The sequence below is a fragment of the Onychomys torridus genome, chromosome 18 (assembly GCF_903995425.1).
Source record: "Onychomys torridus chromosome 18, mOncTor1.1, whole genome shotgun sequence".
NCBI classification, from domain to species: Eukaryota; Metazoa; Chordata; class Mammalia; order Rodentia; family Cricetidae; genus Onychomys; species Onychomys torridus.
The window spans coordinates 49948577-49963671 of record NC_050460.1 but is presented as its reverse complement, the minus strand read 5'-3'; the positions used below and the strand labels follow the sequence as shown (position 1 = coordinate 49963671).

General features: G+C 43.8%; 1 protein-coding gene across 3 annotated transcripts in view; it reads left to right on the top strand.

Annotated features, from left to right (window-relative positions):
- Positions 1 to 13801, top strand: part of Arid5b (AT-rich interaction domain 5B) — a 176225-nt gene extending 162424 nt beyond the window's left edge. For all 3 annotated transcript variants that reach the window (XM_036167714.1, XM_036167713.1, XM_036167716.1), the window contains 2 exons: positions 6124 to 6322; positions 10189 to 13801. In XM_036167714.1, the coding sequence (XP_036023607.1) occupies positions 6124 to 6322; positions 10189 to 12354 (2365 nt within the window). In that variant the 3' untranslated portion in view covers positions 12355 to 13801. The remainder of the gene's footprint in view (positions 1 to 6123; positions 6323 to 10188) is intronic.
- Positions 13802 to 15095: the final 1294 nt, after the last annotated feature.

Here is a 15095-nt window from a genome sequence, read left to right as displayed (position 1 = left end):
GTCTTTCTCAGGAAAAGACCCTTTGTAACAAATACCAGTGTGGTGTTCAGGACAATGATGGACTCTGGATCTTTTCTGATGTCTCAACCTGCACCATATATGTTATCATTTGTACATACTTCCTTTTTAGCCAGCACAGTATTACTGGCTCATAGTAGCGCTTGGGCAAGCACCCTCATAGACTCCATATTGCACTCCCCTGACATTTCTCTACTCAGTTGAGTTCTACCAGGGACTTGAATGTCACATCCTCTGTACTGACACGGTGCCTCACTCCACTATTTGATGCGCAGTGGTTGCCAGCTGCTTCTTCTCCAACTGACAGGTCTCTCCCAGGTCAACGGCTTCTGCTATTTCAGTCCTCACCCTGACACACATTAAACTCTTTTCCTTTCCTGCCAAAATCAACACCGTAATGCGAAAATACATTTTCGGGACCCGATCCTTCTCAAATGGAGCTTGGCTTAACCAATAACAAGAGTGATGTGGCATTAATGTCAATGTCTTCAAGCATGTTGTCTCCATTGAAGAGACGATCTCCTTGCTCCACAGGGACACAGAGCGCATGTGTATATCTGGCTTCCGGTCTTGTTCTCTGGTGCCTACATATTGTTCCACCATTTTCACAGGCGTGGGCTCACACCTGGGAAGGTGCGCTTCAGTCCTCATGTGTTCCTTAGTGAGTATGTCTACTCCATTTCCACAAAGGGAAAAGGCAATTCGGCTGGTCCATATTGGATGAAAGATGGCTTCCCACACTTCTCGGTGAAGTTCTATTTTCAATTTTCCCTGCCTCAGAAGGGAAATATCTGGCCAAGGCTTAGAATTTATCAAGCCTGGAATCAACTCAGAGATGTAATGAGTCCATTTGGGGTCAGGTCAGGTCTGAAGCCCCAGTGGAAGCAACATGTTGTTTCTTTTCTGCTGCTACAAAGAAACCCTGTTAACATAAGAGGAACCATAAGAAAATGCATGTTTTAACCTAACATACACAGCAGTTTTATTATCTCTGCCCCTAACCTGTTCCTCTCCAAATTTTTATAGCAAATGTTCAAACCTGAATTAAAAAAAAAAAACAGATTTAATGCTGTGAGCACGCATATGAACTAGCTTAAGTAGGCTTGAGATTCCAACACTACCCTAAAGACTCCTGACTCCCTTCCCTAATTCTCTGAATTGAATCAGTTCCGGACATTATTATAATATCCTTTTCAGAGCTCTCTATAAATAGATGGATTCTCATTTCTCCTCTTAAGTACCATTTGCTAAATGTTTTGGCCCAAAAGTTCACTCCTTCCATACAAATATGCATGGGTTCGGGAGACATCAGTGGTCACTCATTAGGATGAGACACAACATTATTTTTCCTCTTCTGACAGGGAAGGGAGGAGGTGTTAATAAATATGGGTGGTCTTTTCTTTTGTATGAAGTATAAATGAAAAGACATGTGCAATCTATACTTCTATAATATCACACTGCTTTTTGTTGAGAAAAAGAGGCAAGGCCCCGGAGGATTGCAGACTTTGTAAATATGAAACTATCTGCCTCCGTGTTTAAAAATAATAATAAAAGGGAGAGAGAGTTGGCAAGTTGCCAGATTTCTGACGTTGTAGTAATAGATTTGCTGACCCCTGACTTCCGCTGTAGAGAAATGTATTGAATATTTTATAATATCAGATGAGGCACATCTAAAAGCCTAGTGTGCTGAACACCATTATTCAACTTGAGATTTAGCAAAGCCATGATATTTCCCAGTCCACAATTTTTTGTATCATTATAATTTACTGGCTCAGCTATTAATAAATCAAGGCCATAATGCCATTGATTTGTTAATTTTAACTTGGGTTGATTTTTAAGTCTTCCTTATTTTTTTTTTAAAGGAAGAAGAATAAGGAGGGGGTAGAATCTGTCTTTTCACAGTGACTGAATTTAATAAGGATCTCTGTAATAGCAAAAGGCTCCCCTACTGTGTCTGCTCTGAGGTGGAAAAATGTTATTCTTGTATTATTCCTGGGGAAAAATAAAATCTCATGCTGTTCCAAATCTTATGCCTAGGAAAAGGTGCTATTATTATTTTTTTAAATGCATGATGGCTTACCTAGTTCACATCCATTAATGGCATCATAAATAAGCATTTTGCTAATCTGAGCTATGAAATCTGGATGAGAAGAAAGACCCATTTATCTCCCGGCTTTCAATCTCTATTCTAGATGAGGGGGGGGGGGTCTGTAGGGATTTACTAATGAGTGTATTTCTTCTCCTTCCTACTGCTTCTGGCCACCCAAGACTCAGCCCACGTTCTTTGGGTTGTAACACAATGAGAATATTCCTTCTATGTAATGGATACATTTTTGCACGTGCTGAGGGGGAGTGGGTAATACATGTTTGCCTTTTATCTGGACAGCCTCGAAGCTGATTAAATTCTTCGTTGTCCTACAAATATTGGAGAAACAATCCTCCAAGAACCACCAGCATGTTGCATTACACACTACATTCTTTCACAGGATACAAAGCTGCATAGCTTCCTGTGTTGAGCAATGTTGATCTCATGGCGGCTAACCTGTTTGTTTGTTTGTTTGTTTTAATGATAACGTGTGCGTTGAACATTGAAATGTTCAGAAAGCCATCATAGCTTTTGGCCTCTTGTGCAGTTAAAAAAAAAAAAAGAAAGAATGAAAACCTCTAATAATCAGCTGATAAGATCACATCCTGTGGGGTAATTGTGCTGCACCGTGACAGAAGAACTTAGAAAAACACCCAAGGAAGTCGCCACAAGCGGAAGTCACTGTATGAAACAGGGCTTGTTTATGTGTGAGAAACATGCTCTGTTCTCCAGAGCTCCATTCTACTGCTTTCTCTTTAACTGCTGTTTCTCTTGTTTTATTTTAGGAGCTTTTTTTCTCCCTCTGATTGACTATAATTATCTTTCAATGATTTAGAAATGGGAAAAAAAGACCCACATTCGGTTGACCTTCACACACACACACACACACACACACACACACACACACACACACACACACCCCTCTGGAAGCTTTGAACAAGCAGAGTGTGTGTTTAGATTCAGTTTTACCCTTAGTCATGCCTCTTTCCAGATACAAGAAACATTTAATTCCTGGTTTCCTGCCTCTGGCTTCAGGGTCTTTGACCAGCAAAGTGAAATATATTTTGTACTGCTGAAGGCTTGCCAGCTGCTAAGTTGAGTCAAAATGAGAGAAGAGCAGGGAGAGAGAGAGAGAGAGACAGAGAGAGAGAGAGAGACAGAGAGAGAGAGAGAGAGAGAGAGAGAGAGAGAGAGAGAGAGAGAGAGAGAGAGAGAGAGAGAGAGAGACAGAGAGAGACAGAGAGAGAGAAAGAGAGAGAGAGAGAGAGAGAGAGAGAGAGAGAGAATATTGCCCATCCTCATGAACTTGCAAAACTGTAAGATAAAATCATGTTGTTTCTTGGTGTATACTGGAAAGCTGAGTTAGCCTAAGACTGTCAGTATCCAGAGTGAGGGTCTTCTTAGGTTCCCCAGGTGTGTCCCCACCTTGTTCTCTGCTTTCTTTTCTTCTCCTCAAACTCAGCACGGTCATTCTCAAGCAAGAGGGTCCCTCATGATGTCACCATCTCCATTAGACAAGGGAACTGGGGGAAAGGAGGTATCACAAATGGCAAGGGTTGGAATACCAGGGCTTCTGAGCTCCTTGGTTCCCATGGCAACAAAACAAAAGCACAACAAACCTATCTGTCCCAACAATAAAATGTGTTTTCATTACAATCCATTAAAATTTTTTTTTCCAGTTTAAAATACTCAATGTATTTTGCTCCTGGTTGAAGAATCCCTTACCTTCTTGATATTGGAAAAGGGAATAAGTCCCTGGCAGAAGAACCCAGAGGCCAGAGGAATTGGGGGGAATAAGTCATGGACTTTAAAGATGAGGCAGAATAAATTCAAGTATGAACAAGACTGCCTTTTTCTCTCTCCTGCATACTTACGCTCTTCCTTATGTAAACAGGCACTGCAATATTATGGTGGGAAGCAGGTATTTGGCAACCATATATTATTTTAGTAAAGTCTACATTAAGAGAGCAGTTTCCAGTTTTAGCAGCTGTAACATGTTTAAACTCGGGTTGTAATGGGATCTGAAGATAACTACCCCCATGGGTTGTGCTGATCTTCGTGGCTGGCCCACTGCCAGACAGAGGCCTCAAAAGTATTATCCATGCCTCCTTGCACATACCTTGTCTGAGCATGCTCAGTGAATGGATTTGGGTCCTAAAATACCATACATTGGCATTCGACTTTTCCACACTTTGCTTTGTTGTTAAAGAATGAACTCTCCATGTCTCAAATATCCCCTTGTCTTTATTGTGAAACCTGGAACAGTGATATATATTTAAGGAGCTAGTAGGCAAATTGTACAATCAGAAACCAATGTTAAGATACTCAACAAATATTCCAAATCAGGGATTTTTTTTTTCTTTTTGGCCTGGGTGTCTTAGTTTAAAAATAAAAGATTCCCAATATTTGAACAGATTGTTTTTTGTCAGCCAAGTACATTTTCTTCATTGAGTCAACTTGTCGTATTTAAAACAAATTATGTTTGCTGTATTAAGGCTCATATTTTTAAGGCTGAGTCTTGTATTAATCCCACAGTGAGTCATTAATCATACCAAATGCATTAGAAAAACTTTAATCACTGAAGTCGAAACTGGGATTGTAATGCAATCCATGCCTTTTAATTACATCAGCTCTTTCCCTGTTCAGATCAAGAGCTGTGTTGCAAAGGGAACAGACTAAAACCAGAGCCCTTTGATGTTTCTCTTTTTAGACCAATTTTATGCGCTTTGTTTTTAAAAGTTATGTAATTAAAATGCTTGGATTTTTTCAGCTCTCAGATTTTTGTTGCTTTCGTGGTTAGCTGGCTTCCTCCTTGCTGGGGCCCTTTCTAACTTGGTACCCCCACTCTGCTCCCCCCCCCCAAAAAAAAACCAGGCCTTCTCCTGATGATTTTTGGGTCTACAGAGGAAACATCTGTTTTGGCCAAAGTGCGCATGTCTCCTCTTGTCCTTTTACCTCAAGTGATGGTCTTCTCAAGGTGTGGGGGTGGGGAGTATCAAAGTCAGTATTATATTATGTTTATATTATATATAAGATATATATTGTTTCAGTGGTGTATATTCATTGTATCTAGGGTTAGGTTTCATGAAAGCAGTTTCTTTCAAATGTATCATGTCAGGTCTACATTTGGAGGTAAATACAAATGGAAAACTCTGGCCAGAGATGCAAGCACATTCAAGCTCCAGGTCTAACAGATGTTGTGACCCTTAGGTGCCTGGTTTAATCTTGGGAGGGCGATGATGACCATGGTTATGACCATGATGATAACAATAGCAATAACATGAAGAGATGTGGTGGGGATTATGTGGAATGATTTGCATCTTTGTATCTAGCCTGTCTTAGAATAGACACTGAATGAGGTCAGAGGCTATGAACGTTTTGTTCACGGTTGTATTTCAGAATCTGGAGCAGTGCCTGGCATAGGGTGGGTACTCGACGTACATTTGACAAAATAATAAATGGACAGCAGCTGTCCTTATTATTCTGATGTCGTTGGCAGTCAGCCAAGTGCAATGGGTGATTGTGACAATGTCAAGCTTGGCCATCTCTATCGGTGTCCTTGGTGTGTCAAATCACATTTAGGTGATCAGATAACCAAGTTTTACTGAGAAAGTAGATTATATTTGTGTGTGCATGGTTTTGCTTTGCATGGTTTCAGCTACCTATGGTCAGCCATAGTTGGAAAACAATATTAGTCTTGACTTGTTGGAGAGAGTCGCATTTATGTAACTTTTACTATAGTATGCTGTTATAATTGTTCTATTTTATTAGTTACAGCCACTAATCTCTTACTCTGCCTAATTTATAAATTAAACTTTATTAGATATTTAAGTGTAGGGAAAGTACAGGATATAGAGAGAGCTTGGTACTAATGACAATTTCAGCATCCAGGAGGAGTCTTAGAATGCATCCCTCTAGGTCTAGGGCAGGGCTACTACAGTAAGAGAAAATAAGCTCCAGAGCGATGATGTCAGTAGAATTGGCCAACTGATGTACCATCCCTTCTGCTTTCCTTCTAGGTTAATCCTACCATACGAAAGGTTTATCAAGGGAGAAGAAGATAAGCCTTTGCCTCCAATCAAACCCCGGAAGCAGGAAAACAACCCACCGGAAAACGAGAATAAAACAAAAGTATCAGGAACCAAACGCATCAAACATGAACTGCCCAAAAATAAGAAAGAGAAAGAGAATACACCAAAGCCCCAGGATACATCTGAGGTAAGTTGCTGTATCTCCCAGAGATACCAGACCTGGGAAACACACTCTGCCTCTGGGGCTTCCAGACCTCAGAATCTCCACCAGGGTCTCTGTATATCTTATGGCTGCTCTGAGAAGTCACCAGCTCTAAGCTCTGGGCTGGCAAGAGGGCTCAGTGAGTGGCATTTGCCATGAAGCCTTAATGGCATGAGTTTGCTCCTCAGGACACACATGGTAGTAGGAGAGCACAACTCTGTCGGGAAAGTCCACTGGCCTACACACATGTACATAAAATAAACAAATTCTCAAAAGGAACTTTAGAAACCCTTCGATTATGGACTGGAGAGATGGCTCAGCTGTGAGGAACACTTGTTGCTCTTCCAGAGGATCTAAGTTCGGTTCTCAGCACCCATCTTGGAGGGCAGCTCGTAACTGCCTGTATATACAGTTCCATGGAATCCAATGGCCTCTCCTGGCTTCTGAGGGCACCAGCACACACATGGCACGAACACACACATACACACACACACACACACACACACACACACACACAAATAATAATTAATAACTCATAGTAATAATTAATTAAAATAAATCATTTTAAAGCCCAAAAGTTTTCTTTCCCTTGGGAGCTGAGATGCAATGATGCAATTGTATGGTAAAAAGTGATCCAGGCTATGATGAGAATCTGGAAAGATGAGAATACCCTGAAGGGATCTGGGATCAAAGGCTCAGAATTGGAGACCAAACTAAAATCTCCTAAAACTCAGGAGTCCCCTGAGTAAATGCAGCTTCTTGGAGATTTCAGCGCCACATTATTTAAGGAGTGAGTGTGACATGGGGGTGGGGTGGGGAGCAGGGAGCAGGGAAGGGGAGCTAATGAAGTCCCAGAATGCCTCCTCGGGTCTCTCTTCCAGATGTTAGGGATGTTCTTGACCTCCATTCAGTGTTCTTGGGTTGAGACCAATTTAGCAAGGTCTTTGGTCCATCTTGTCTATGGAGAAATTTCGAGTGATTCCACAGAAACCATTACTGCCTCTCATATTAAGACGTGGCGTCCGAACCTTTCAAACCAGAAGCCTCAGCCCCAGAAGCTATTAGCAGAAAGCAGGACTGGAAACATCCAGCCAACCAAAAAAGGCTGAACTGGGCTCTGCTTCAACATGAATAATAAAAAAATCCTGCTGCCCATTAAAAAAAATAAGCACTTACATTTGGAGACAGCATGTTCTAGGATTCAACCCCTGAGGGAATTTGGGTATTGATATTAAACACTCTCTAAAAATCAGGCTCATAATGACCATGTAAGAGACAGCTTCATTAAACACCAATTTAAACACATAGTCTCTCTCACATACACACATACGCACATACACACAGGTGCACACACAGACACCAACTCCCAGCTGATTCCTCCTTAAAAAGATAATTTAATTTTGATACTTAGCTTCACTGGAGATGGAACCTCAAACCTTGAGTTTTGCACACAGTAGTGAGGTGTCCTATCATTGAGCTGCATCCCTGAATATTTGTTAGCTTTTTGTTTAGAGACAGAGTCTCCCTAAGTTGCTGAAGCTGGCCTGGAACTCATACTGTAGCCCAGGCAGGACTTGATCTCACAATCCTACTGTCCCAACCTGAGCCAGACCTCAATTTATTAGGTTTTATAATTATTTTAAGCTCTAGTCACTCCAAAAGGAAGACAGTACAAGATGCTGCTGACTTCTTAACATTTGCAAGTTTGCAACATAAATGGCCCAAAGCAAGGAAATTCCAAGTGAAGGGTTACATTCCATTCCTCCTTGATCCTGCTGGCTTGGTGATTGATCACAGGGCTTTGGACTGGTCAGTTCTATTAGACACCAGATCCACACCACAGCCAAAGCACCAGCGGATGCTTGGAGGATCACAGGGCCAGCTGACCTTTGAATGGCTCCACCAGCATGGGTAAAGTTTGAAAACAGTGAGTTTGTGAACTGAGGGAAGGATCCTTAGTCCAACCATTAGCTCAGGTGGTGACCATTCCCAAAAATGGAGTGAGGAACCTTGCTACAAAGAGTCCAGCAAACCCCTGATAGCTATAGGGCCCCCTGTTCTCCATAAGGACATCATTCCATTGCCAATGATAACCTTTCCTCAAGTGGGCTCTGGGCATCTGGAGCTTCTCTGACTTCCTGTCTATCATAGGAAGTCCTGATCTCTCAACCCTTTTGAAATGATCCATTCAGTAAGAACCAGGCCCACCAACTGACTACCTGTGTCATGAATTCAGTTTTTCTGCTAGCCAGGTTTGGGGGTAGCATTTAATGCCATATTATAGTTTTTGATGTTTTCTATCTGAAGCGCTGAACTCGGTGGAGAGAGGAGGGGTCTGGTCAAATCCACTCTCCTCAGAGATTACAGAGTACAGAATGAGGTTTTATCCTTGAACAGACTCAGGAAGTTCAGAAAGCATTGTCTTGGGGGGGGGGGGAACAAATGCTTTTACTTTCGTTGGCCTAACTTTCAAATCCATCCCTAAACCGGGTTTATAGACACGCACTCGAGACTCCAATGTAGCTGAAGGCCAAGGTCACAGCAACTTGGAAGAATTGAGCACAGTCTGCCTTTTGCAATCACTCCTTTTTATGTCTTTTAATTTAATGTATAAGCTGAAGAGACAAATGATGGTTGTTAGTGTAGAATAAGCAATGATGTCTGCACTTAAAAATACAGTTATTAGTGCAAGGAAAGAGGCAGGCTCCCGGGTATCATCCATGCCTAGTAGGTGGGGAGACCCTCATGTAGATTTGAGGGAAAATATCTATGAAATGGGTATGAGTCCTTGAAATCACTTTTCCTAAATATCCTTCAACAATTTCAGTCGTCAAAGATACGATGCAGGTGGTGGTTTCTTCACAGTAGAAAAATGTTCTGGTGATGTGATTGGGACAAGGGAGTGGGGACCAACTCAATTAAAATGTTTGTTGACTGTCTCACTGAGGCGTGTCAGATCGATTACGGAAAGGCTTGTCCATCAGCTGTATCACAGGTGAAAAGTTAAATTCACCTTAAAGATGAAAGCTGAATGCCCGTGTAGTAAATGGGTTGAACTGCGCCCGTACCCACTGCAAACAGGAAGTATCCACCCTCTAGATGACAATTTATTTCAATAAATGGAAAATCTGTATTGACGGTGACACCGCCCACTTGAATCATGTTCATTTCAGTTTTGGTTTTGATAGCAATGAGTTTGGTGTGCCACAGAAGGACTTGGAATATTCCCCATCCCTGGGAGCACACATCCCATCTGCATATGTCTTTGGGATTTTAACAAGGCCTACCCATCGTGGAGTTCTAAGAAATGATTAACGTGTAAGCATAGCTGGTTTCTGGTGGATACCATTGAGTTCCTTAGGAAGGGACCATTCTCAAGGAAAGGCCAGGAGTTAAGTTTGTTGTTTGTTATTGACATGGGGTTGGTTCAATTATTTGAACGAGAGACGCTTTTAAAAAAAAATCTTTGAGAGAAGTCTCATAAAATGCAATGTGTAATTTAAAACCTATTTGGATAATTGACTGATTTGACAGGAAGGCAACCTTAGAATTAAACCGTATAACAGGATGCAAAAGTGATGTGAGTGTGCCGATCATGGGTACATCACTCTGCTGTTTTGATAGGTGTCTCGTAAGGGGCTGAAGTGAACGTGCTTGTTTCCCTGAATGTTTCTGTAATTTAGCTTCCTTTGTTTAGAGCCATGATTGGGGAGTAATAAAGCCCTATGAAAACTTGGTGAGTTGATTGACAAGCCTGGATCCAAGCCCGCTGTGTGTGATGCTTTATCTCTTGATGAAGTGTGTCGATGTGCATGGTTCTCTTCTAAGTGTCTCCTACAATGTTTGTCCAGGTTTCCATGGAGCAAGGGAAGGAAACTGAGATGGTAAGCCAGAAGAGCATCCCAGAGACTCTCCCCACTGCCGAAGTCAAGAAGAAACCAGAAGGGCACAAGGATCTTGCAGCAAGGGCGCCGGTGTCCAGAGCAGACCCAGAAAAGGACAATGAGACTGACCAAGGTTCCAACAGTGAGAAGGAGGCTGAGGAGCCGGGAGACAAGGGCCCCGCCCCTATGCTCCCAAGCCCTCCCCTGCCACCTGAAAGAGATTCAGCTCCTACCCCTGGGGCTGGGAAACAGCCCCTTGCCTCTCCCAACACCCACATGGACTCAAAGCAAGAAGCCAAACCCTGTGGCTTTACAGAGAGCCCTGAAAATGACCTCCAAGAAGCACCCTTTCCCAGCTTTCCCGCCACCCAGCCACCCCTGGCAAGCCAGAACGAGGGAGAGGAAGATAAGCTTCCCACCATGACTAACTATATTGCCAACTGTACTGTGAAGGTGGACCAGCTGGGCAGTGACGACATCCACACTGCCCTCAAGCAAACCCCCAAGGTCCTTGTGGTCCAATCATTTGACATGTTCAAAGACAAAGACTTGACCGGGCCCATGAATGAGAACCACGGACTTAATTACACGCCCCTGCTCTACTCCCGGGGTAACCCCGGGATCATGTCCCCACTGGCCAAGAAAAAGCTTTTGTCTCAGGTGAGTGGGGCAAGCCTCTCCAGCAGCTATCCCTATGGCTCCCCACCCCCTTTGATCAGCAAGAAGAAACTGATTGCCAGGGACGACCTGTGCTCAGGTTTGTCCCAGGCCCACCACAGCCAAAGCTCTGATCACACGACCGTCAGCCGGCCATCGGTAATCCAACATGTCCAGAGCTTCAAAAGCAAGGCCTCCGAGGACAGAAAGGGTATCAATGAGATCTTTAAGCACGACAAACTGAGTCGGTCTGATGCTCACCGCTGTGGTCTGTCCAAGCACCAGCTCAGCTCCCTGGCTGACTCCTACATCCTGAAGCAAGAGGTGCAGGAAGGCAAGGACAAACTGCTGGAGAAAAGAGCGGTCTCCCACGCCCACATGCCCAGTTTCCTGGCAGACTTCTACTCATCCCCGCATCTCCATAACCTCTACCGACACACAGAACACCATCTTCACAACGAACAGTCGGCCAAGTATGCCTCTAGAGACGTGTACCAGGAATCTGAAAACAGCGCTTTTCTTTCTCACAAACACCCAGAGAAGATCCACGTCAATTATCTCGCCTCTCTGCATCTGCAAGATAAGAAGTTGGCTGCAGCAGAAGCCTCTAGAGATGATCAACCAACGGACCTGAGCCTTCCCAAGAACCCACAGAAACTAACCAGCAAAGTCCTGGGCCTGGCCCACTCAGCCTCAGGGTCCCAGGAGATCAAAGGCCCCTCCCAGTTCCAGGTCATCAGCAGCCAGAGTCGAGACTGTCACCCCAAAGCCTGCCGGGTATCTCCCATGACCATGTCGGCCCCTAAAAAATACCCTGAGTCGATTGCAAGGTCAGGAAAACCTCACCATGTGAGACTGGAAAACTTCAGGAAAATGGAAGGCATGGTCCATCCCATCCTGCACCGGAAGATGAGCCCGCAGAATATTGGAGCTGCTCGCCCTATAAAGCGCAGCCTGGAGGATTTAGATCTTGTGATCGCTGGGAAAAAAGCCAGGGCTGTGTCTCCCTTGGACCCAGCCAAAGAGGCTTCTGGGAAAGAAAAGGCCTCTGAACAGGAGAGCGAGAGCAGCAAAGGAGCCTATGGTGGGCATTCTGGGGCTGCATCCGAAGGCCACAAGCTTCCGGTCTCCTCTCCCATCTTCCCAGGTTTGTATTCTGGTAGCCTGTGTAACTCGGGCCTCAACTCCAGGCTCCCGGCCGGGTACTCCCACTCTCTGCAGTACTTGAAGAACCAGACGGTGCTCTCTCCTCTCATGCAGCCCCTGGCTTTCCACTCGCTCGTGATGCAAAGAGGAATTTTTACATCGCCGACCAATTCTCAGCAGCTGTACAGACACTTGGCTGCAGCGACCCCCGTGGGAAGTTCTTACGGGGACCTGTTGCACAATAGCATCTACCCTTTAGCTGCTATCAACCCTCAGGCTGCCTTCCCACCGTCTCAGCTGTCCTCTGTACACCCCAGCACAAAACTGTAAGCCTCGCGGTGCCCAGCATCCCCGACGATTACAACGACGATGATGGGGGTCCGTGCGCCAACCCTGGAGGGCTGGCTTGCAGAGTCGGAAGTCAGTATTCCTTCTCATCTGGTGATACAGTTCATCCCAGCCATAGAGGCCTAAAGGCCAGGTGAACACGCCTACCTTTTCGAGGACAACCCTAGGCTGGCTGGCCAGTTGTCCTTCCGACACAGATGGCCTAGGGCCTCCAGACCTCTTTTTCAAGTTGATCTTTGTGAAGCGTATCTGTGTCTATCCCAGAAGAACTCAGAGGATACCCCCCCCCCCCAGTTTGGGATGGTAGGGAAGCAATCTGAGCAAAAAAAAAAAAAAAAAAGGGGGGGGCAGGCTTTTCAAAGGACAGGGCAAGAAAGACTGGCAAGCAACAGCCAGGGGACGTCCTTCTTTTTCATAAAACTCACCAAGTTCAATCAATGCAATGTATAGTAAAACTTAAAGAGACCTTTCATCCTGACACTATTAAACAATCCAGAGAAGAAAACACTGTTAGACTGTATATATTTGCTTCTTAAAGCTACCCGTATCACTGTTGACTCGCCTAATTTATATACAGATAGTTCTGTTTTCTCCTGGTTCTTTCTTGTTCCTGCCCTGGGGTATTTTGGGTTTGTTTATCTGTTTGTTTTGTTTGTTTTTTAATTAAACAGTATCTCTTCTATTTGCAGGTCTTCTGTTTTGGTTTTATTTTTTTGGTTTTTTTGTTTTTGTTTTTTTGTTTGTTTGTTTGTTTTTGTTTTTGTTCTGTTCCGTTTGCAAGGCTGACTGACTCTCCTAGTTGTTGATGTGTATTTTATCAATTTCCCCCTCCCCCCCACACATCTTCTTTTGAGCAGCTTTGGGTGGTCAAGTTATTGTTTACAAATTGAAGCAACTGATTTTAGTGGAACTGACTGAAAAGAACCCGTGGAGAACTCGAGCTAGCGGAAAGCCTGTGCCTTTGCAGGCCTGCGCCTCGAGGATTCCGGTCCTCGTAAGTGGCATAATTGAGAGCTTATACACTGCTTCTCCAGCCAAGTGCTTTGCTTTGAAGTATTGGATTATGTGAAAATATTAAGCATTGTACTCACCTTATCTAGGCTGTGAACCCGTCCTACATACCAGAGAAATCATAAAACAAAACAAAAAAAAAACCTTGTTGACAAAAAGCCACTGACTAACGGTCTAGAGGACACACGTGTGGGCTGTGCAGACTTTTTAGGAATTTCAAAACTTAAGAGCCAGGGTGACTTGTGCTGGTGTTGGGACTGTACCTTTTCAATGGTCTGGAGAAGGGGACTGGGAAAGGATGGTGTGTGACTATTTAGCAGAGAGGGGGCTACCCAGGATCTGACCGCTGGGCATCCCAGCCAGGCCTTGGCCCCTTGAGTAACAGAGCTATTGTCATCATCAGCTGGTTTTTTTTTTTTTTTTTTTTTTTTGAGTTTCCTAGCAAGATTCTCCCAGGTTACATCTTTGGGAAGTGATTGGATAATCTGTTTCAAAGAAAGCCGTCCTCCTCCTTTGGTTTCTGGGGGGTGGGTTTGATGAGGATGTGTACACTTAAGGTGTTTTGTATCCAGTTTTTCACCACATCTGCTAAGTGTAGCAAGTGGACAGATAGAGTGGAGTTTCTTTCCCATCTCCACCCCACTCTGCCAAAAGCTGCTTGGAGAAGTCCCCAGCCCACTGCCCCCCTCTCCCTCAACACTACCAGTAGACTCTAAGACCATAGTTAACCAAGTCTTTTTATTTTTACCTCTGACATATTTAAGTCTATGAAACTTGATGACAGTTTTCAACATCTCTGAATAGGTAACTCAACTGCAAAAATAATCAAAACCGTGACTGTGAAACCACGGTTCTTACGCAAAGCCATGCATGCCACTCATTTGTATTGAAACGTCCTCATGATATGAAGCCAAATAGTCCATGTAGTAACATGCTATCCAAAGGTGGAAACAAAGGAATGTAGCGACCCAGTGTTAAGAGTTCCATTCGCTTCAATTAATTATTTACCTTCCTGTGGAATAATATATATATTATATTATATTTAATAGGACCATAGATAGACTAGTATAACTTAGATCATAAATGTGCATATGCAGATTATTCTGCTTTGCACAAGAAAGGGTATGTGTGTGTGTGTGTGTGTGTGTGTGTGTGTGTGTGTTTGTGTGTTGGGGGGTGGGTCTCAATTCCAGCCAGCATGATGCTGGCCAGGACACAGTATGAGAAAGTTGCACTAGATTGAATGGTCAGAATCAGAAGAGGAGAAAGAGAACCAGGGATTCTGCAGCAGGCATGGGCTGGATCCATACATGGTCCCTGTGAGTTCGTTTCTTGAAGAAAACGGGGATGTCTGTGTCGCGCCCCTTCTCCCCCACGAGCTCACCCATTTGCAAGATGGGGTGATTGTTTTCCTCGGTGTGGTGAGTTGAGATGTGTTCATCATGTAGGAATTCAATCACACCATTTTCAAACAATGTCAACATAGTCCAGCTATTGTTTTTGTCATCTCTTCCGAGAGGAGACTCACTGTTTCTGCTGAAGGAAGCTCAGACCCTCGGCAAAAACATCAGGACAAATGCAAAGAACAGAAGCAGTGTGTTATTTATTTTAAAACTCCAAACGGAAGATCTTGGAAATCTTTCAAAAAGACCATTGAGTTTTTCATTGGCTGAGAAGGACGTTTTAAAAAGTCTTAAATCAGGCTTTGTTTG